The 23797-nt window shown below is 41.6% G+C and overlaps 1 protein-coding gene across 6 annotated transcripts in view; it reads left to right on the top strand.

Annotated features, from left to right (window-relative positions):
• CFAP92 (cilia and flagella associated protein 92 (putative)) overlaps positions 1–23797 on the top strand; it is a 62595-nt gene that overhangs the window by 24301 nt on the left and 14497 nt on the right. For all 6 annotated transcript variants that reach the window (XR_007135132.1, XM_047782114.1, XM_047782104.1 and 3 more), the window contains exons 7-8: positions 10280–10474; positions 12198–12492. Coding sequence is in view for 5 of the 6 variants with exons in the window: in XM_047782114.1 (XP_047638070.1) it covers positions 10280–10474; positions 12198–12492 (490 nt within the window). In the remaining variant the exon portion in view is untranslated. The remainder of the gene's footprint in view (positions 1–10279; positions 10475–12197; positions 12493–23797) is intronic.

The raw sequence follows: 23797 nt of genomic DNA, 5'->3' as shown, positions 1-23797 counted from the left end.
GGTCCCCACCTGTGGGTGGGGTCGGCTGATTTAGTGCTCCTCGGGGTGTGTGCAGGGCACTTGGCAGGGCTCAGCCTCGGGGAACAGGGAGAGTCGCTTGCCTTTGGTTGAAGGGAAGACTTCAGTGCTCTGTGGAAGGGATGGTGGGCGAGGAAAATGGGTCCTGCCTCCAGCTTTCTGAGGGGCCTGTGGTCTCTCGGAAAGCGGTATTTACGTGGCCCTGAGGGGGGCGCCACAAGGACTGAGATTGTCAGCCCAAGGAAGACGTGTCTAATTTTCCTGAAACTGGAGGGGCTGCAGAAGGTTCTGTCCCTGGAGGCCTTCAGTGCACCTACTGGCCATTCATAGCAAATGTTGCAGAGGCCATTAAAGTGTCCCCTTCTGGGCCGGAGCAAGCAGCCCCTCATGGCTTCTATTCTTTTGTTTTGGTGACATGATAATTCTCTTCTTTCCCGACATGCAGCCATCCTAGTGGGATAAATAGGGCCCCCCTCCTCCAGTCTGGATGCCCCCATCTGTCCTCAGGGCTCAGACACCCCAGGACCCAGATGCTGACAGCAGGGAGTCTGGAAGTTGAATCTGTCCACTCAGGAGGGGAGTGCAGTCCTTGGGGGCCTGTCCTGTGCTGATGGGCCCAGTGCACTGGGGGCAGTGGTACAGGGCTGGTTGTCCACCCAGGAGATCTGAAAGCTACATCCATCCAAAAGCCTGCATGCAAATATTCACGGCAGCATTACTTGTAACAGTCCAAAAGTGACATAACACAAATGCCCATCAACTAATGAGCACAATGTGGTCTATTCATAGCAGGGAATAGTATTCAGCCATAAAAAGGGAATGAAGTACCAGTACACATACCAACATGGATGGACCTTAAAAACATTGTGCTGAGTGAAATAAGTCAGTCAAAGATAAAGACTGTGTGATCTCACTTCTCTGTGGAGTTGACAAAATACAACAAACTAGTGAATATAACAGGAAAGAAGCAGACTCACAGATATGTAGAAAAACGAGTGGTTACCAATGGGGAGAGGAAGAGGGAGGGGCAAGAGAAGGGGAGGGTGATAAAAGGGGCAGACTACTATGCATAAAGTAAGTAAGCTACAGATAAGCAATGAGATCCTGCTGTGTAGCACTGGGAACTATGTCTGCTCACTGAGGATGGAGCATGATAATGTGAGAACAAAGAATGTATACATGTATGTATGTGTGCCTGGGTCACCTTGCTGTACAGTAGAAAATTGACAGAACATTGTAAACCAGCTGTAATGGAAAAAATTAAAATCATTATTAAAAAATAAGTAAGCTATGAGGATGTATTATTAAAAAATAAGTAAGCTATGCACAGAACAGTATTTTATAGTAACTACACAGGGAGCACAATCTAAAAATCTTGAATCACTATGCTGTACCCCTAAGCTAATATAATATTGTAAATCAACTATACCTTGATAAAATTATGCTAATAATAGAAGCCAGACATCAAGGGCTACATAGTATATGATTCCATGTATAAAAAAAATCTAAACTAGTCAAATCCATAGAGACAGATCAGTGGTTTCCAGGGCCTGAGAGGAGGGCTGAGGGAGAAGTGGGGAGTGATTGTTAATTATTGACTTTTTGGGGGGTACACTATTTTATTTTATTCACCTTTAAATTTCACCATCAACCATTGAGCTTAAGTAAGTGCTGGCCCTATGTTCAGATTTCTGAAATAAAGTTGGACAGACAGCTTTAGGGGTGCAGTGGATTACACAGTACACAATACATCACACAATTAGAGAAAATGTAGGGGGTGATAGACCTGTAAATACCTTTACCCATTTAGTGGCATTAAGATAAGGACAGGCTCTACATTGGGAAGAAAGATCCGTTCAGGACTGAAGAGAGAGGTCCTTGGCTGCTGACAGAGCCTCCCTTGGACCTCAGACTTGAGACATACCAAGGAGTCTGTCCCTGTACAAACCCCTCTGAGTTCAGGGAAAACAGTAACAGGACAGATATTAAGGAAGTGGCAAGAGCCAGTGAGGATTGTGGGGGCTAGCTGGAAGTGAGCGGGGCTGGCTGGAGGTGGGACATGTTGCAGCTCCAGGCGAGGACTTGCAGGTGAGAGGAGCAGTCTGGAATCACAGTGGCCAGTGCCTTCTTCAGAGTCCCGTTTTCTAACAAGTTGGTTTCCTCCAACAGAGCGAAATTGATTGTGTGTAGCAGAGAATTTGCCTGCCTGAGAGGGCTGCCTTTTGCCCTTGGCTCCTGGGAGGTGATCTGTGTCATACCCGGCAGGAGTGTTTTGTTTAGGTTGGGAGCTGACCACACGGAGTCTCAGGGAGAAGCCTCCCCTGACAGTCAGAGGGTGGAGGTTGGTGGTGCCAGAAAGACCAGCAGTGTAACTAGGGCTTGGGTCATGCAGTGTCATTGGACACAAAAACTGAGGTTGCTCTGTGCGCCACCAGTCAGTCATGTAAAAACCGCACACCAGGGCCAGGGGAGCTATTTTGTGTAACATGTCCTTTCATCATCCTAAAAATATCTTTTCCAAAGAAAAAGTTTTGAATTTTGATGGAGTTCAATTAATTGATTTTTTTTTTTTTTGCTTTTGCTTTTGTAGATTATGCTTTTGGAAACTGATTCTTCACAAAGCCTTAGGTCTTGAGTATTTTTCTGTTTTCTTCCAAAAGATTCATAGTTTTAGGGTTTACTGTTTTTATTTTTATGGCTGCACCCACAGCATATAGAAGTTCCTGGTCTAGGGATTTAATCCAAGCTGCAGCTGTGACCTGTACCACCGCTGTGGCAATGTAGGATCCTTTAATCCACTGCACCAGGCAAGGGATGGAACCTGTGCCTCCATAATGACCTGAGCTGCTGCAGTTGAATTCTTTACCCACTGCCCCACAGTGGGAACTCCATTTTATGGTTTATTTTCATTTTTAATGGTTTTTATTTTTTCCATTATAGTTGGTTTACAGTGTTCTGTCAATTTCTACTGTACAGCAAGGTGACCCAGTCACACACATATATGTACATTCTTTTCTCACATTACTCTCCATCATGTTCCATCACAAGTGACTAGATATAGTTCCCTGTGCTATACAGCAGGATCTCATTACTTATCAATTCCAAAGGCAATAGTTGCATCTATTAACCCCAAATTTCCAGTCCATCCAACTCCCTCCCCCTCCCTCTTGGTAACCACAAGTCTGTTCTCCAAGTCCATGAGTTTCTTTTCTTTCTTTCTTTCTTTTTTTTTTTTTTGTCTTTTTGCCTTTTCTAGGTCTGCACCCATGGCATATGGAGATTCCCAGGCTAGGGGTCAAATTGGAGCTGTAGCTGCCAGCCTATACCAGAGCCATAGCAACGCAGGATCTGAGCCATGTCTGCAACCTATACCACAGCTCATGGCAATGTGGGATCCTTAACCCACTGAGTAAGGCCAGGGATTGAACCCGCAATCTCATGGTTCCTAGTCGGATTCATTAACTACTGAGCCATGACAGGAACTTCCATGAGTTTCTTTTCTGTGGAAAGGTTCGTTTGTGCTGTATATTAGATTCCAGATATAAGTTATATCATATGGTATTTGTCTTTTTCTTTCTGACTTCACTTAGTATGAGAGTCTCTGGTTCCATCCATGTTGCTGCAAATGGCATTATTTTGTTCTTTTTGTGGCTGAGTAGTATTCCATTGTGAATATGTACCACATCTTCTGAATCCATTCATCTGTCAGTGGACATCTAGGTTGTTTTCATGTCTTGGCTATTGTGAATAGGGATGCAGTGAACATAGGGGTGCATGTATCTTTTTCAAGGAAAATTTTGTCCGGATATATGCCCAAGAGTGAGATTGCTGGGTCATATGATAGTTCTATATTTAGTTTTCTGAGGAATCTCCATACTATTTTCCTTAGTGGTTGTACCAATTTACTTTTCCACCAACAGTGTAGGTTCTCCACATCCTCTCCAGACTTTGCTATTTGTTGATTTGTTAATGATGGCCATTCTGACAGGCGTGAGGTGGTACCTCATAATAGTTTTGATTTGCATTTCTCTAATAATTAGTGATGTTGAGCATTTTTTCATGTGCCTGTTGGCCATCCATATATCGTCTTTGGATAAATGTCCAATCAGATCTTCTGCCCACTTTTCAGTTGGGTTGTTGGGTTTTTTTGCTGTTGAGTTGTATAAATTGTTTGTGTATTTTAGAGATTAAGCCCTTGCCAGTTGCATCATTTGAAACTATCCCATTCTGTGGCTTGTCTTTTTGTTTATGGTTTCCTTTGCTGTGCAAAAGCTTGTCAGTTTAGTTAGGTCCCATTGGTTTATTTTGGCTTTTATTTTCTGTTGCCTTGGGAGTCTGACCTAAGAAAACATTTGTACGGTTGATGTCAGAGAATGTTTTGCCTATATTGTCTTCTAGGAGTTTGATGGTGTCTTGTATTCTCTTTAAGTCTTTAGGCCATTTTGAGTTTATTTCTGTGCATGGTGTGAGGGTGTGTTTCAGTTTCACTGGTTTACACGTGGCAGTCCAGTTTTCCCAGCACCACTTAATGAAAAAACTGTCTTTTTCCCATTTTATGTTCTTGCCTCCTTTGTTGAAGATTATTTGACTGTAAGTGTCTGGGTTTATTTCTGGGTTCTCTATTCTGTTGCATTGGTCTGTGTGTCTGTTTTGGCACCGGTACCACACTGTCTTGATTACTATAGCTTTGTAATATTGCCTGAAGTCTTGGTTTACCTTTAAGTTGATGATTCATTTTGAGTTAATTTTTTTGTATAAATTGCAAGGTTTAGATTGCAATTTTTTAAAAATGAAGGTATAATTTGCACATAACTTTATGTTTCAGGTATACAGCTTCATGATTCAGTATTTGTATATATTGAATATTACTTATCACTACATAAGTCTAATTAACATCCACCATCATAGATAGATAGATATATACATACATACAAGCAGAAATATCTCCTTTACTTTTTCAGTTTTTTGTTTTTGCTCTTTTGGGCTTTAAGCAATCAAATAAAAACATTTCCATAAATAAATACTGAAGCTATATATTACAATGTAAGTTAAAACAAACAAGGAATAAAAAGCCAAGTATTGGCAAAAAAAGTCCATCATCATGCATAGTTAAAGAATTTTTTGTGATAAGAATGTTTAAGATCTACTCTCTTGTAGTTCCCATCATGGCTCAGCAAGTTAAGAACTTGACAATATCTATAAGGGTACTAGCCTCATCCTCAATCCCTGGCCTCACTCAGTGGGTTAAGGATCTGGCATTGCCATGAGGTGTGGTGTAGGTCACAGATGTGGGTTGGATCTGGCATTGATGTGGCTGTGGTCTAGACCAGCAGTGGCAACTGCTATTCAACCCCTAGCCTAGCAACGTCCATATGTTGCAGATGTGGCCCTAAAAAGGAAAAAAAAAAATCTGCTCTCAAGTATGCAATATGTAGTATTAACTATAGTCACTGTCCTGTACAATATACCCCCAGGGCTTATTTTATAATGCTTTAATAACATTTTGATCCCCTCCACCAATTTTGCTCACTCCACACACTCTGACTCTGACAGCCACCAATTTTTCCTCTGTAACTTTGAGCTTTAGTTTTTATTATTTTGGTTTTTTTATTTTATTATTATTATTATTTTTTGTCTTTTTGTCTTTTCTATGGCCACACCCACAGCATATGGAGGTTCCCAGGCTAGGGGCCTAGTCGGAGATGTAGCCACCAGCATACACCAGAGCCACAGCAATGCGGGATCTGAGCTGCGTTTGCGACCTACACCACAGCTCACGACAATGCCAGATCCTTAACCCACTGAGCAAGGCCAGGGTTCGAACCCACAACCTCATGGTTCCTAGTTGGATTCATTAACCATTGAGCCACGATGGGAACTCCCTTGTTTTGTTTTTTAGATTCCACATATAAATGAGATCATATGGCATTTGTTTTTCTCTGTCTGACTGACTTCACTCAGTAAGATGCCCCGGAGATCCATCCAGGTTGTCACAAATATCAAGACTGTCTTTTTATGACTGAATAATGTTTTATCATGTAAATAAGCACATTTTCTTTTTCATTCATCCATTGATGGAGACTTAGGTTGTTTCCATATCTTGTTAGAGATGATGCTTCAGTGAATGTAGGGATGCATGTATCTGTTTGAATTAGTGTTTTTGTTTCCTTAAGATAAATACACAGAAGTGGAATTGCTAGATCATATGGTAGTTCTAATTTTTTGAGGAACCTCCAAACTTCTCCATAGTGGCTGTATCAGTTTACATTCTCACCAACAGTGCTTGAGGGTTTCCTTTTGTCCACATCCTCACCAAACTTGTTATTTCTTTTTTTTAATAATAGCTATTCATAGTAGGTATGAGGTAATAATTCATTTTTGTTTTGATTTGCGTGTTCCTGATGATTGGTGATGTTGAGCATCTTTCCATGTGCCTGTTGGCTATCTGTTTGTCATCTCTGGTAAAATGTCTATTAATATCTTCTGGCAGTTCCCATTGTGGATCAGTGGTTAATGAATCCGACTAGGAACAATGAGGTTTCAGGTTTGATCCCTGGCCTTGCTCAGTGGGTTAAGGATCCAGTGTTGCCGTGAGCTGTGGTATAGGTTGCAGATGCAGCTCGGATCCTGTGTGGCTGTGGCTGTGGCTGTGGCTGGCGGCTACAACTCTGATTAGACCCCTAGCCTGGAAACCTCCATATGCCGAGGAAGCAGCCCTAGAAAAGGCAAAAAGACAAAAAAAAAAAAAAACTTCTGCCCATTTAAAAGTCAGATTGTTTTGTTTCTCTTGGGTTATATGCATTCTTTGTTTATTTTGGATATAAGCCCTTCTCAGGTATATGATTTGCAAGTATTTTTTCCAACCAGTAAGTTGCTTTTTCATTTATTTATTGTTTTCTTTGCTGTGCAGAAGCTTTTTGGTTTGATGTAGTCCCACTTGTCTATTTTAGCGTTTGGTGTCAGGTCAAAAAAACAATTGCCAGGGCCAGTGTCAAGGAGCTTATTGCCTATGTTTCCTCCTAAGAGTTTTATGTTTCAGGGCTTACATTCAAGTCTTTAATACATTTTGAGTTAATTCTTGCATATGTGTACGACGGTGGTCCAGTTTCATTGTTTTGCATGAGACTGTCCAGCTTTCCCAATGCTATTTATTGAGGAGACTATCATTTCCACACTGTATATTCTTGGCTGGTTTGTCATAAGTGGATTGGCCATATATGCATGGGTGTTTCTGGACTCTCTATTCTGCTTCATTGACCCATGTGTCTGTTTTTATGCCAATACCATACTGTGTTGGTTACAGTAGATTATGATATAGATTGAAATCAGGAAGTATAATGCCTCCATCTTTGTTTTCCTTCCTCAAGATTACTTTTTGCTATTTGGAGTCTTTTATGGTATTGTACAAATTTTTGGATTGTTTCTTCTCTTTCTGTGAAAAATGCCATTGGAATTTTGACAGGGATTGCACTGACTCTGTAATTTGCTTTGGATAATATGGACCTTTTAACAATATTAATTCTTCTTCCAGCTTTCTTTCTATTCCCCTGTGCATGGAATATCTTTTTTCCCTCCTTTACTATCAGTCTTTGTGTGTCTTTATGTTTGAAATGAGTCTCTTATAGGTAGCATATAGATGGGTATTTTTTTTTTTAAATCTATTCAGTCACTCTGTGTCTTTTGGTTAGAGTATTTAGTGCATTTCCATTTAGAATAATTGTTGAGGTGTTCCCTGGTGGCTCAGCTGGTTAAGAAGCCTACCAACAGTGTAGGAGTGTAACCTTTTCTCCACATGCTCTCCAGAATTTGTTTTTTGCAGACTTACTAATGATGGCCATTCTAACTACTGTGAGTTGGTATCTCATTGTAGTTTTGATTTGCATTTCTCTAATAATCAGTGATGTTGAGCATTTTTTCATGTACTTTTTGGCCATCTTTATATCTTCTTTGGAGAAATGTCTATTCAGGTCTTTTGCCGATTTTTCCATTGGGTTGTTGTTTTTTTGCTGTTGAATTGTATGAATTGTTTGTATATTTTGGAGATTAAGCCCTTGTCGGTTGCATCATTTACAACTATTTTCTCCCATTCCATAGGTTGTCTTTTTGGTGTTTTTGTTTTGTTTTGTTTTGTTTTTTATAGTTTCCTTTGCTGTGCAAAATCCTGTAAGTTTTATTAAGTACCATTTTTTTTTTTTAATTTCTATTGCCTTGGGAGACTGACCTGCAAACATTTGCATGGTTGATGTTGGAGAATGTTTTGCCTATGTTCTTTTCTAGGAATTGATGGTGTCTTGTCTTATGTTTAAGTTTTTAAGCCATTCTGAGTTTATTTTTGTGCATGGTGTTTAGGTGTGTTCTAGGTTCATTGGTTTATATGCAGCTGTCCAGTTTTCCCAGCACCACTTACTGAAGAGAGTGATGGAGAGCTGTCCATTTTATATTCTTGCCTCCTTTGTCAACAATTAATTGACCACGGGTGTCTGGGCTTATTTCTGGGTTCTCTATTCTGTTCCATTGGTGTGTACATCTGTTTTTGTATCAGTATCACACTGTTCTGATTACTGTAGCTTTGTAAAATTCTCTGAAGACTGGGAGGGTTATACCTCCTGCTTGTCCCCCCACCCCAAGACTGCTTTGGGAATTCTGTGTCTTTTATAATTCCATATAAATTTTTGGATTGTTTGTTCTAGTTCTGTGAAAAATGTCATGGGTAATTTGATAGGGACCATGTTAAATCTGAAGATTGTTTTGGATGGTATAGCTATTTTAACAATATTCTTCCAATCCAGGAGCATGGATGTTTTTCCATTACTTAGAATTCTCTTTAATTTCCTTGATAAGTGTTTTAGAGTTCTCAATGTGTAAGTCTTTCATCTCCTTCATCAGGTTTATTCCTAGGTATTTAATTTTTTTGGTGTGATTTTAAAAAATACTGGGGTTTTTACACATTCCCTGTCTGATACTCATTTTATATATGTGTGTATATATGTATATATGTGTGTGTATATATATAATTTAATATATAATTATAAAAATTATAAATTATATAAAATTATATATTATAAAATTATAATTATATATATAATTTTTTTGCTGTACCCATGGCATATGGAAGTTCCCAGGCCAGGGACTGACTCTGAGCCACAGCTGTGACCTACACCATAGCTGTGGCAATGCTAGGTCCTTGATTGGGGATCAAACCCGAGCTGCCACAGAGACACTGCCAGATCTAAACCCACTGCACCACAGTGAGATCTCCATGTTTTATATTTTTGATATCACATTTTACATCTTTTTACCTTTAGGATGTTTTAACTATTTTAATTTTAGTCATTTTTATTACTTTTGTCTTTTAACCTTCATATTAGGTTTATAAGTGATTAATTCACTGCTTTTACTATATTTTTACCTTTGTTATATTTTTGTATTTTTTATATTAGTAGTTGGCATCATTTCTTTTCAAATTAAAGAAATTTCTTAAACATTTTTGTGAGAGTGGTTTAGTGGGGATGAACTCTGTTAGTTTTTCTTATCTGGAAAACTCTTTATCTCTTCTTCAATTCTGAATGATAACTCTGCCAGGTAGAGTATTCTTTGTTGGAAGACTTTGTCTTTTGACACTCTGAATACACAGTGCCACTTCCTTCTGGCCTGAAAAGCGTCTCCTGAAAAAATCTGCTGACAGTCTTATGGGAGTTACCTTGTGCATAACAAGTTGTTTTTCTCTTCCTGCTTTTGAGCTTCTCTCCTTGTCCTTAACCTTGGACATTTTAATTATAATGTGTCTTGTTGTGGGTCTCTGGTTCATCTTATCTGGAATTCCACTTTGATGTGGCTCTTTTCTCTTTTGCCTTTGTGAAAGGGTCATTCAGCTAGTTTTTAGTGTTTTGTTTCGTTTTCCTAGAGGAAATTGTTGCATATGTAGCTGCAGATCTATGTCCCATGGGAGGAGGTAAGTTCAGAATCTTCCTACATCACCCTCTTGAACTGGAACATAGGTTGAGTTTTTATTTGTTTCCTTTTGCCTATGGATATCCAATTTCTCCAGCACCATTTGTTGAGCAAGACTGGTTTCACCGTTTTCACTGCCAATGTCCCTTTCAAGAGCCAAGGTTTTGAATGACTGTCTACCAGGAGGCATTTACTACTAATTCATTCCCTTGGTTTGCATGTTTTTAAACAAGTAAACCGTCTCAACAAAGCAGAACTGCCGATTCCTGGTGGGTAGAACTGCCAGCAACATGGCCGGCCTCTCTTGCAGGGTCCCCCAGGCGGAGCAGGGCGGGTACAAGGTGCTCTACAACTCAGAGCTGCGCTTCCGCAGCCGCCTCTACGCGGACCTGGAGACTGTCCTGTACCACGTGCGCCTGTTCCAGCCACTGGCACAGCTGGTGAAGCACGCGGTGCTCTATGTGCGCAACAGAGTGCCACAGCCTGTCTTCCAGGCACTGAACAGGTATTCCCGAGGTGCCCCTGGCCCATTGCTCCCTCAGCCTCCTGGCGAAAGAAGACAGCTTACCAGAACCAGGCACACAGTCTTCCCTGTCCTGGGGAATGTTCTAGAATAGCCTGAGGAATGAAAGTTAGGGGAGCCAAGAGGCTGGAACCACAGGATTCCCCCAGCCAACACCAGCTTTCTTTCCCAACTGAAGCCTCCCTTTCCTGTCTGCTTCTTCCCTAACCTCCCCCACCCCACCTCATTCCTCTGGAAGCCATTCTCCAGAGCCCTGGATCTTTCAGGATTTGATACTTTCACCTGCACGCATCCTTTTGGTGACCTCCCTGGCCCTTGTGAGGCTGTACCCACCCAGGGCATCTGTGCTGCTAAGGAGGGGGGTGGGAATTGAGCATTGCTTTTGCTTGCTGGAAGCCACCCCCTGGGTGTGTGGGACCCCACCACCCAGCCTGCTGTGGGAGGAGGGCTGAGGGGCAGAGACTGACCAAGGGCAGTAGAGTCCCAGGGCCACGGCCAGGCTGGCAGCTCAGGCGGTGGGTGGTTCTTTCAGGAAGTCAGGAAAGGGTGACATTGAGAATGGAAGACAAACACTGTCAGGTGGGCAATCTGCTCATTGCAGGTCAGGGGCAGGAGGTACCTTTATATTGTACAAAGGTACAGCTCTTTATATTTTTAGAGCCAGCAACAGATGAGGCCAAGATCCCCCCCTGCCCTCCCCCCTGCCACTTGCTGAGTGTATTTATAAAGGAGATGGAGGGCAGGGTTGGGGGAGAAATGGGGCAAAAAAGAGAAGCAGATGTAGAAAAGGAGAACTCTGGGCAGAACAGCTTCCTCCCCAACCCCATCTCTGAGGGAGGGCCTGTCACCTGTAGATTGGGTCACCCCAAAACAGCGGCCGATAGGAAGCTCATGCTGGGGAGGGGCTGGAGCATTTGGGTGTCCAGAGCCTCTGGTCTACGTCAGGAGGCTGGCTGTGGGGGGCCTGGTGGGTGATAGGAAGTAGGGAGGGTTCCACTGGGAAGGGGGTGGGGGGCAAGTGCTCACTGCACCCTAAGGAGTTTCCCCTCTGGGGAGTCTCTGCTCTATTCCTGTCTGAGTGGTCAGGTCGGGAAAGAGAAACGCAGAAAGACCAGGCGGTGGGTCAGAGAGCCCAGCTAGGGGGAGGCAGAGCCCACCAGCCCCAGGCATCAGCCTCACACCAGACCTCAGGAGCCGTGAATAACAGCTCCTGACCTGTGTTCTCCAGAGCCTCCATGCAGATCAGTGCCTGCTGCTTGCTCGCTGGGACCCTGAGAAGGCAGTGAGGGCTCCCCACTCACTTTGGCGGGGGTGACCACTCCATCCTTGCGCTTCGCTGAGCTATGAGGCTCGGTGTCCCCTGGGCAAGAAGGAGCACTAAGTGACCCCGTCCCCACCCCCCCGACAGCCAGCCTGTTGAGGCTGCTTCCTAGTGGGCTGTGGGTTGGTGAGAAATAAGGAATAAGGCCACAGGAACTGAAAAGTTATCAGAGGAAGAACATGGGAAGCCTCTGATGAGAGGGGAGAGGGAAGGAGGGCTTCCTCACTGTGGGCTCAGCAGGTGGAATGGAAGCTCCTGGTGCAGGGGTTGTGTGACCCAGGACCAGCTCATCACCCTCTCTGTGCTTCGTTTCCTCTGGTAAAATGGGGACCGTTGGACCTATCCTGCAAGGTAGGAGGCTGAGTGGGGCCCTTCTGCGTCCAGGATCTACTGCATCTGCCAGTACAGCGCCAGGCTCAGGGATGTGGTCACCGGAGACCTGCTGCCCTCCTCAGCCATGATCAAGGAGTTGAGCCAGGAGTTTGGGATACCCATTTCCCAGGAAGATCTCACAGAGGGGAAACTGCTGGCTGTGTCCCCACCTCCTGCCCCCAACCTTGACTTCTGGAGCCGGAAATCCACCCTCACCTCTGAGATCCAGGTGCACCAGGAGAAGTACCTGCAGTGGCGGAACACCATGATCCTAAAGAGCAAAGAGCAGAAGCGCAGCCTGATCCAGGTGGGCGTTCTCTCCCCATGGGACCTGGGCTGTTCTGTCGCTTGCTGGGAGATACAGCACAGGTGGTGGATTCCTGAGCAGAGCATCTCCTCTGGCCTGTGTGTGTTCTGCCAAGGGGCCCCACGTTGGGTGGGAAGGAGGTGCTGGGTCCAGGGCACAACCAGGTTGGAAGCTTTCACCCCCAACCCTGGTGTACCTTGTCCTTCCTGAAAAGGAATACTCTTAGGTGTATTTCCTTTTATTTGGCCCCTGAGTTCATCTTGGAGAAAAAACTGTGTGTGTGTGTGTGTGTGTGTGTGTGTGTGTGTGTGTGTGTGTGTCTGTGAGAGAGAGAGAAAGAGAGAGAGAGAGAGAGAGAGGGAGAGGGAGAGGGAGAGGGAGAGAGAGAGACAGAAGTATCTTACTTAAACTGCAAAGTTCATGGATATTATATGATGTCCAAGCAACACAGGAGATAAATTAACCTGGGTGAGAAAATCTGAGTAGAGATGAAGAGAACAGGAGACCGAGAAGTTGGTGAGGTAATGGGAGGCCAAGTGCCTATGGCCTAAATGTCCAAGGGACTCCCCCAGCCCACACCAACCAAAAAGACTGAAAAAAAAACCATCTGCGTTGTGACTTGAACTCATAGGCCTGTAGTCTATGTGGGTAAAGCCTCTGTCCCTCCCTCTTACCTCAATCTCTAGTTTTAAAAAGGTTTTATTTTTATTTGTTTATTTATTTTTTTGCTTTTTAGAGGCATACCTGTGGCATTTGGAATTTCCCAGGCTAGGGGGTCTAATCGAAGCTACAGCTGCCGGCCTATACCACAGCCACAGCAACGCCAGATCCAAGCCACATCTTGCAAGCTACACCACAGCTCATGGCAACACCAGATCCTTAACCCGCTGAGCAAGGCCAGGGATCAAACCCACAACCTCATGATTTCTAGGCAGATTTGTTTCTGGTGCGCCACTCCATGAAGTCTCAGAGGTTTGTTTGTTTTTTCCCCCACTATTTTATTTATTTATTTACTTATTTATTTATTGTCTTTTCTAGGGCTGCTCTTGAGGCATATGGAGGTTCCCAGGCTAGGGGTCTAATTGGAGCTGTAGCTACCGGCCTACACCACAGCCGCAGCAACACAGGATCCCAGCCGAGTTTGCGTCCTACACAACAGCTCATGGCAACACCAGATCCTTAACCCAATAAGCAAGGCCAGGGATCGAACCCGCAACCTCATGGTTCCTAGTCAGATTCGTTAACCACTGAGCCATGATGGGAACTCCTCAGAGGTTTTAATATGTGTGCATTCTTTATGAAAACCAATAAGGAGGCTGTTTTTCAATCTATTTTTTCTGTTTCCTAATTCATTAACTTTACTTTGTTTTTCACGATACTTTAAAACTTTTTTTTTGTGTGTGTGTCTTTTTGCCTTTTCTAGGGCTGCTCCTGCGGCATATGGAGGTTCCCAGGCTAGGGGTCGAATCGGAGCTGTAGCTGCCAGCCTACGCCAGCCAGAGCCACAGCAACGCAGGATCCGAACCGAGTCTGAGACCTACACCACAGCTCACGGCAACGCCGGGTCCTTAACCCACTGAGCAAGGCCAGGGATCGAACCCTCAAGCTCATGGTTCCTAGGCGGATTCGCTAACCACTGCACCATGACGGGAACTCCCTAAAACATTTTCTCTTTTTTTTTTTTTTTTTGCTTGTTGGCTATTTCGTTCATTTAAATTCATCTCTCTTTTTTTTTTGAACTGTACTGGAGTAGAAGTGGTATACAGTGTTTGTTGGTTTCAGGTGTACAGCAGAGTGAAACAGTCATGGTGTGTATGTACCAATCCCAACCTCCCAGTCCATGCTTCCCTGCAGTGTGTTTCCCCTTTCATAACCGTAAGTTTGGTTTCTTTATCTTATCTTTTTTTTTTTTTTAGGGCCGCACTTAGGGCATATGGAAGTTCCCAGCCATAGAAACGCAGGATCCTAGCCAAGTCTGCAACCCATACCACAACTCACAGCAATGGCAGATCCCCTACCCACTGAGGAAGACCAGGGATCAAACCCGCAACCTCATGGATACTTGTCGGATTCATTTTTGCTGTGCCACAACAGGAACGCCTATGTTTGGTTTCAAAATCTTTGAGTCTGTTTCTGTTTGTGAATAAGTTCTTTTTGTATCATTTTTATTAGATTCTACATATTAGTGAACTCATGTGATATCTGTCTTTCTCTGTCTGACTTACTTCACTTGGTATGATAACCTCTAGGTCCCTCCATGTTGCTGCAAATGGCATTATTTCATTATTTTTTATGGCTGAGTAGTATTCCATTGTATACATGTACCATGTCTTTATCCACCCTGCTGTTGATAGACATTTAGGTTGTTTCCACATCTTGGCTATTGTGAATAGTGCTGCAATGAACATAGGCGTGCATGTATCTTTTCAAATTATAGTTTTGTCCAGATAGATGCCCAGGAGTAGGATTGCTGGATCATATGCTAATCCTGTATTTAGTTTTTAAAAACTAAATATAGTTTTTCCATAATGCTTTCCAGAATGATTGTACCAACCTACATTCCCCCCAGCAGTGTAGGAGGGTTCCTTTTCCCCATGCCCTCTCCAGCATTTATTGTTTGTAGACTTTTTAACAGTGGCCTTTCTGACTGGTATGAGATGATATCTAATTGTAGTTTTGATTTGCATTGCTCTAATAATTAGTGATGTTGAGCATCTCTTCATTTTTTTTTTTTTTTTGCCATCTGTATTTCTTTGGAGAAATGTCTATTTAGATCTTCTGACCATTTTTTTTGATTGGGTTGTTGGGTTTTTTTTGATATAAAGGTGTATGAGATGTTTGTATATTTTGGAGTGTAATCCCTTGTCAGTCTCTTTGCATAAATTCTTTCTTTTTGGGTTTCCCTGTGGTATATGGAGTTCCCAGGCCAGGGATCATTTGCAAGCTGCACTTACAACTTATGCCGCAGCTGCGGCAACGGTGGATCCTTTAACCTACTGTGCTGGACCAGGGATTGAACCTGCATCCTGGCGTTTCAAAGATGCTCTTGATGGACCATGGCAGGAGCTCCCTAAATTCTTTTCTTGTTTAAAAAGAAAAGCTCTGAATCCTCCTTTGGACGTATTCTGTGAAGTGTTGTATGTGCTGTATATACTTGTTGTTTTGCCTTAAGTTTCTTATAAGTTACAAAACAAGACCTAGGTCCATACCTATAAAAAGTCAGACAATACAGAGCATATTAGCAGACTGTCCCTACCCCTTTATCGCCCCTCAGTGCACTTATGTATACACACATATGTGCATGAATTTACTATAGTCACTTATGGATTAGCACTATTTTATTAATGCCATTTAACAATGGGCCTTGAAGCTTTTATAATAAGATAACTGTACAGAATTTATGTGATTTAGTATACCCCTATCTCCTATTTTTTTGGCTGCGACCACAGCATGTGGAAGTTCGTGGGCCAAGGATAGAACCCACGCCATAGCAGCACCCTGAGCTGCTGCAGTGACAACACCAGATCCTTAACTTACTGTGTTACAAGAGAACTCCTCTTATATTTTGTATAAATCCTTGGAAATACTGTTAGAGATTTTTAAGAAATTATGTTTTTGTCATCTTAGGAATTGCTACTTCAGCTTTAGATATTTCACACACATTAAAATCAATAATCAAAATCCAACCATTATTTTTTTCTGTTTATATTGTTACTAAAGTGTAGTTAACATCAATATACAGGAATTCCCATTGTGGCTTAGTAGGTTAAGAACCTGATTAGTATCCTTGAGGATGCAGGTTTGATCCCTGGCCTCGCTCAGTGGGTTAAGGATCCGGTGTTGCTATGAGCTGTGGTGTAGGTCACAGACATGGCTTGGATCTGGCACAGCAGGTGCAGCCTTAAAAAGCAAAAACAAAACAAAACAAAACCCCACATCAATATCCATGAAACCCAGTCATTTTAGGTATATGTAAGTCATATCAGTGATATTTTAATAAATTTATGGAGTTGCACAACCATGTGATCCAGTGTTAGTACATTTCCATCATCACATGAAGTTTCCTTATGCTTATTTGCAGTCAGTCCCTGCTTCCACTCCCAGCCCCAGGTAGCCACCGATATGCTTTCTGCCTCTTACAGATTTGTGTTTCCTGGACATTTCATGTAAATGGAATCATGCAATATGTGACTTTTCATGTCTGGCTTCTTTCATTAAGCCCGTTTCTGAGGTTCATCCATGTTGCAGAATATATCAAAAGTTTGTTCCTTTTTAAACTGCTGAGTACTAGCATGTCGATTTGAGTGTACCACATTTTATTTATCCATTCAACACTTGATGGAACTTGTGTTGTTCCTGGTTTGGCAACGAATGAATGAATGACTATTGCCCCTGTGAACATGTGCATACAGATCATGGGTGGAAATGTTTTCATTTCCATTGGGTAGAAACCCAGAAATAAAATTGCTGGGTGGTTTGGTAAGTTTATGTTTGACATTTTAAGAAATTGTCAAGCAGTTTTACAGTGTAGTAGCACAATTTTATACCACCAAAAGCAGTGCACAAGGGTTCCACTTACTCCATATCCTCACAAACACTTGTTACTCTCATTATTTTTTGTTATAGCCATTCTAGTTTTTGTGTAGTGGTAACTTAGTGTGGTTTTATGTGCATTGTGTAATCAGTAATGGTGTTGGATGTCTTTTACTGTGCTTATTAGCAATTCATCTTCTTTGATGAAATATCTATTCATATCTTTAACCCATTTTAAAATCAGATTGTCTTATTGGATCGTAAGTGTTCTTTATATATTTTGATACAATTGCTTAGTCAGAAATATGATTTGTAAATATTTCCACAGTATCTTTGTCTTATATTTTTATCTTCTTAAATCATACAAGGAAAAGTTCTTGTAGTATAAAAGTTTTTAATTTTGATGAATCCCAATTTATCAATTTTTTCTTTTTCAGTCATGCTTTTGGTGTCATAGGTAAGAAGTCTGCCTAACCTAAGATCACACAAGGCATTTTTCCTATGCCTTATTTTAGGAGATTTATATTTTTAGCATACATTTATGTCTATGAATTTGACCAAGTTTTTTTTGTGTTTATGATGTAAAGGGGTCTAAATTCATCATTGTACATATGGATATCCAATTTTCTAGCTTCTCAAAAAGACTAGCTCTTCCCCCACTGAATTGCCTTGGCAGTTCAAGAATCAATTGACCATAAGTTTAATTCTGGGTTGTTATGTTCCATCAATTTATATGCCTATCCTTATACCAGCCCCACATTATTTTGACTACTGTAACTTTATGGTCACTTTTGAAATTGGATTGTGTTAAGTCCTTTAAGTTCTTTTTTTTTTTTTTTTGGCTGCACCCATGGCATATGGAGGTTCCCTGGCCAGGGACTGAATCCAAGCCACAGCTGCCTTTGCCATAGTTGCGGCAACACTGGATCCTTTAACCCACCATGCTGGGCCAGGGATCAAACTCACACCTCCACAGTGACCCGAGCGACTGCTGTCAGATTTTTAACCCACTGCACCACAGTGAGAACTTCTGTTTTTCAAAATTGTATTTTTGGTCGTACACATTTCTGTATAAAGTTTAGGATCAGCGTGCCAAAAAAGCCTGTGGAGGTTTTCATGAAGGTTGTTATTGAATCTATAGATCAATCTGGGGAGAATTGCCATCTTCACGGTTTGGAAGTTGCTAATTTATAAACAAGAAAGGTCTCTGTTTTTATTAATTCTCCTTAAATTTCTCTCAGTAATCTCTGTAGTTGTCACTGTACAAATCTTATACTTTTGTGAAATGAATGCTATTATGAATTGAATTATTTTGTTCAATTTTTGCCATAATACAGAGATATAGTGGCTTTTTATGTATTGCTCTTATGTCCTGCACATTTTGAAACTGGGTCACCTCCCTCTTCCTCTCCAGTCTGGATACCTCCCTTCCTGTATATTAGTCTGCTCAGGTTTCCACATTGAAATAGCGTGGGCTGGTGTCTTAAACATCAGCACTCAATTTTCTCACATGCAGGAGGCTGTGATGCTCAAGATCAAGGTGCTGGGAAGAGTCGGTTTCCTTCTCAGGCCTCTCCTCTTCGCTCGTAGCTGGCCACCAGCTCGAGGTGTGTCACGCAGCCTTTTCTCTGTGAGCAGGTGTGTGAGAGTGAGAGGGCCAGCTCTCGGTACCTCTTCTCATGGCACATTAATCCTGTTAGATATGGGCCCCCACCCTCATGACCTCATTTAACCTTAGTCACCTCCTCACACCAAATACAGCCACATTGGGGGTAGGAATGGAACATACAAGTTTAGGGGACACATAGACATTCAGTCCATAAGTCTCCCACCCCTCCTCCCCTTTGCACAGCCTCCAGCCTCTAGGACAAAGCACGCTGTGGAACAGGAGTGCAGAGACGTGCTTGCCTGGTTCCTGATCTAGGGGGCGCACTCAGTGTTCTGCCATGTTCTCCCAGGCTGGGTACAGGCTTGGGGGAGCAGAGCTTCATCAGGTTGAGGAAGTTCCCTTGTGGTCTTTGTTTTTCTAAGGAATAAATGTTGGGTTCTGTCCATTGCTTTTTTTCTGCATGTGTTGAGGTGCTTCTTGAGCTTTACTAATATGGCATATTGTTACTCGATGTTTAGATTTAAAACAGCCTTGTATTCCTGGGATAAACCCCACTTGGTTGGTCAGGGTGGATAATCTCTTTGTGTTGCTGAATTTGGTTTGCTAATATTTTGTGTTTTTCTTATGATATCTTTGTCTGCCTTTAGTGTCAGGGTAATACTGGCCCTGGAAAATGAATTGGGAAGTGTTCCCTCCTCTTTTATTTTCTGGAAATTTGTGAAAAGTTTGGTTTGCCTTCTTTCAGTGCTTGGTAGAACTAACCAGTGAAGTCATCTAAGCCTGAGCTTGTCTTAGGAAAATTTTAAAATTTTATTGTATTTTTTGTTTGTTTGTTTGCTTTTTTTTTTCTTTTAAAGCTGCACTAGCAGTATGCGGAGGTTCCCAGGCTAGGGGTTGAATCAGAGCTATAGCTGCCAGCCTCTGCCACAGCCACAGCAATGCAGAATGCAAGCTGAGTCTGTGACCCTCATGGCAACTTCAGATCCTTAACCCATTGATCAAGGCCAGGGATTGAACCTACAACCTCATGGTTCCTAGTCGGATTCGTTTCTGCTGCACCACGAAGGGAACTCTGGGAGAAATTTCAAATTACTGTTTGATCTCTCACTTATTATAAGTTTATTCAGATATTTGTATCTTCCTAAGACAGGTTTGGTAATTTGCATCTTTCTAGGTATTTTTCTTTCATTTCATCTAGTCTTTTTGGCATATAGTTATTCATAGTTTTCAAGAGTATACTCCTTTAATCCTTTACATTTTGGTAAATCAGTGGAATATCTCCTCATTTCTGATCTTACTGATTTGTGTCTTTTTTTTTGTTCATTCTAGCTAAGGTTTGTCAGTATTGTTTTTTTCAAAGAACCAGTTTTGGAGTTCATTATTTCCCTTTGCTTTTCTATTTTCTAGTTAATCTATTTCTGCTCTAAACTGTATTATAACTCTCTTCCTTCTGCTACTTTGGATTTAATTTGTATCTCTAGTTCTTGAGAAAGGTTAATTTTTTTATTTATCTTCTTTCATATATGTATTTCAGCTACGAAATTTCCTCTAAATACTACTTTAGCTGCAACCCATAAATTTGGAAAGTTGAATATCCATTTTTCATTTACCACAAAATACTTTATAATTCCCATTGTGGTATTTGGAATTGTGTTGCTTAATATTCAGATATTTGGAGATTTATCAGATGTCTTTCTGTTGACAATTTTTAATTAAATTTTGTTGTGACTGGAGAAGTATTTTGCATGATTTCTGTCCTATGAATGTATTGCAGTTTGTTTCATGGCATAGCATATGCTCTGCCCTTGGGCCTGAAAGGAGTATGTATTCCTTTGATGTTGAGAGGAGTGTCATATAAGAGGCAGTCCCCATTAGTGGTTGAACTTTCTATTTCTTCTTTCAAGGCTGTCTTTTTATCTTATTGTATTTGGTACGTCTGTGTTTATAATTATGAAGGCTTCCTGATGAATCAACCCTTTAATCATTGCAGAATACCCGTCTTTGTTTCTAGTAACGTTTCTTGTCTTAAAGACCAATCTGTCTTATGTTAATGTTCCCGCCGCAGCTCTTGTCTGTGTTTTTCATTTTCCCCCACCCTTTTACTTTGAAAGTGTTTGTGTCTTTGATGCTAAAGTGTGTCCTAGAGTTCCCATTGCGGCTCAGCGGAAATGAACTCGACTAGTATCCATGAGGATGTGGGTTCTATCCCTGGTCTCACATAGTGGGTTAAGGATCTGGCGTTGCTGTGAGTTGTGGTGTATGTCGCAGACATGGCTTGGATCCCCTGTTGCTGTGGCTGTGGTGTAGGCTGGTGGCTGTGGCTCCATTTTAGACCCCCTAGCCTGGGAACTTCCATATGCCATAGGTGCGGTCCTAAAAAAATAAATATATAAAAATAAAGTGTGTCCTTTGGAGAGCATATAGTTGAATCCTTTCTTTTATTTTTAAATGCATTCCAACACTTTCTGCTTTTTGATTGTTATGTATACAATAATTATTGATATGGTAGGAATCATGTCTCCTAGGTTTTTTCTGTATATTTCATGTTGATTTTGTTCTTCTGTTGCTCCTTGACTGCCTCCTTTTGTGTTGAACAGATATTTTTAGTGTAGAGTTTTAATATTTTTATTGGTTATTGGTTTTTGTCTTTAAAAAAGTTATTTCTTGGTTTCTCTAGTTTTTTTTTCTGTAATGTGCTTCTTAATTTACCATAACCTACTTAAGATTATTACTGACTTAATTTGGGTAAAGTAGAAACTGTTCTACAATATAGAACATTTCCATTTTCTTCCCCTCCTTTGTGCTATTATTATCATATTAAATCTATATATGTAATAACCCCCAAAATATAATGCTACAATTATTTTATGCAGTCATATCTTTTAAAAGTAGAGAAAGGAAAAATATATTTATATTTTGTTTTATATTTACCCACATATTTATCTTTTCCAGTGAGATTTCATTCTGTAGATTCTAGTTACCATCTGGTGTCTTTTTGCCAGATTTTAAAGGCCCTCCTTTAGTACACCTAGTAAGGCAGCTCACTGCCAATAAGTCTTGTCTTTATCAGAGAATATCTCTTTTGAAATGATTTTTATTTTTTCCATTATAGTTGGTTTACAGTGTTCTGTCAGTTTTATACTGTCAGAGATATCTTTATTTCACCTTCATTTTTGAAGGGTGTTTTGCTTAATACAGACTCTTTGGTTTACACTTTTTTTTTTCCTTTCACCACTTTGAAAATACCATTACACCAGCTTTTGGTCTCTATTGAATCTGACAAGTATTTAGCCATTCATCGTATTTTTGTTCCCCTGTACACAGTGGGCTTTTTTCCTTGCTATTCCTGAGATTTGCTACTTCCAAGGTTTTCTTATTATCTTTTTCTTTCAACTGTTTGATATGCCCAGATGTGGATTTCTTTATATTTATCCAACTTGGGATTCACTGAGCTTCCTAGATTGGTAGATTAACATTCTGGGTCACCATTTCTTCAAATTCTTTTTTTTCTGTTCCTCCTTCTCTCTTCCCCCTCTCCTATTTCGTGTGTGTTGTTTCACTGGATGATGTCCTACATGTTTTTGGCCATGCCCACGACATGTGGAAGTCCCTGGGCCAGGGATCAAACCCACACCATAGCCAATAGTGCCAGATTCTTAACTTCTAGGCCACTAGGGAACTCCTGAGGTTTTTTAAAAACTTTGTTTCTTCAGATTGGGTAACTTCTGTTGACCTATTTTCAATTCCAATTCTTTGTTGGCTCAAATCTGCTATTGAGTCCCTCTCGTGAATTTTGCATTTCAGTTACTATATGTTCTAACTCCAGAATTTTCATTTATCTCTTAAAAATAATCTCTTTACTAATATTGTCTATTTATTTAATCATTGTATACTTTCTTTGAAGTTTTAGAATAATTTCTTTTAGTTTTTTTTTCATAATAGCTTCTTTGACATCTTTGGTTACTAAGCCAACCTGCTGGACCTGATTACTGCAGGTTGGCTTAGTAACCAAAGATTGATTGTCTACATTTTCCTATTTCTTTTCACACTCCCTATTTTTTATTCAAAAGTTGGTCATCTAAAATACCTTGCAACAACTTTGGAGTCTGACTTTCTCCCCCTGGTGGGGAGGGGTGGTTATTGTTTACTGCGTAACTTGCCTGTACTTAATCTGTCTCCTCATGGGGGTGTGGCTGGTGATAGCTCTGCTGGATTTTAGATGGTTTTTATTTATTTATTTTTGGTCATGCCCACAACATGCAGAAGTTCTGGGGCCAGGGATCGAACCCCGCCACAGCAGTGACCTGAACTGCAGCAGTGACAATGCCTGATCCTTAGTCTGCTGAAGAACCAGGGCAGTCCAAGTTGTTTTTATTTTTAAGCCTGCCTTCCTTGGGGTCAGCGCTAGGTCTGCCTCACTTAGTGATCAGCCAACTGGTCAGAAGTCATGCTCAGACACCTTGAGCCAGGCAGGTTCCAGCCTTTACCATTGGATCTTCTCGGGTGTGGGAGGGCATGCTCAGTCTGCTGCAGCTTGTACTTGCCTTTATGGCTCCTCTGCACGTGAAGGCAGCCTGTCTGCCAGGGAGCTGTGAGGAGCTTATCAAGGTCCTCCAAGGCCATCTGATATCCTGTATCTTCCTGTTAAATTCTGATTACTCTGCTGGCTTGTTGCTTGCCCCATCTAGGATTGCAACCTCTGTCCCACTGAACACTGGTCCTCCCCTGTCCTTTTGCTTCTGAGAGGGCCATTGTTACTTACAGTGGCTACACCCATGGGGTTCTTCAAGCTCTACCCCAACTCAAGTGAGCCTGTAATCAAGTATGCATCTCTGATTTTCATGACTTGCTCACATAAAAGAACAATGCTCTGACCACAGAGGTGGCAGGAATGAAACCAACTCCTACTGTTCAGTACAATTTTTTTTTCTTTTTTGCCTGCATCTGCAGCATATGGAAGTTCCCGGGCCTGGGTTCAAATATGAGCCACAGCTGTGGCAACACCAGATCTTTAACCCACTGTGCCCAGGTGGGGATCCAACCCAAACCACCACAGATCCTTAACTCCCTGTGCCACAGTGGGAACTCCCAATTTTATGAATGAATGTTTCTGTTTGTCCTATGCCTTTGGACAGTTTCAAGTGGTTGCTTTTGACAGTTCTA

This window comes from Phacochoerus africanus, chromosome 1 (assembly GCF_016906955.1).
Source record: "Phacochoerus africanus isolate WHEZ1 chromosome 1, ROS_Pafr_v1, whole genome shotgun sequence".
NCBI lineage: Eukaryota > Metazoa > Chordata > Mammalia > Artiodactyla > Suidae > Phacochoerus > Phacochoerus africanus.
Note: the sequence above shows the minus strand (reverse complement) of the source record. Positions and strands in the feature narration are given on the sequence as shown.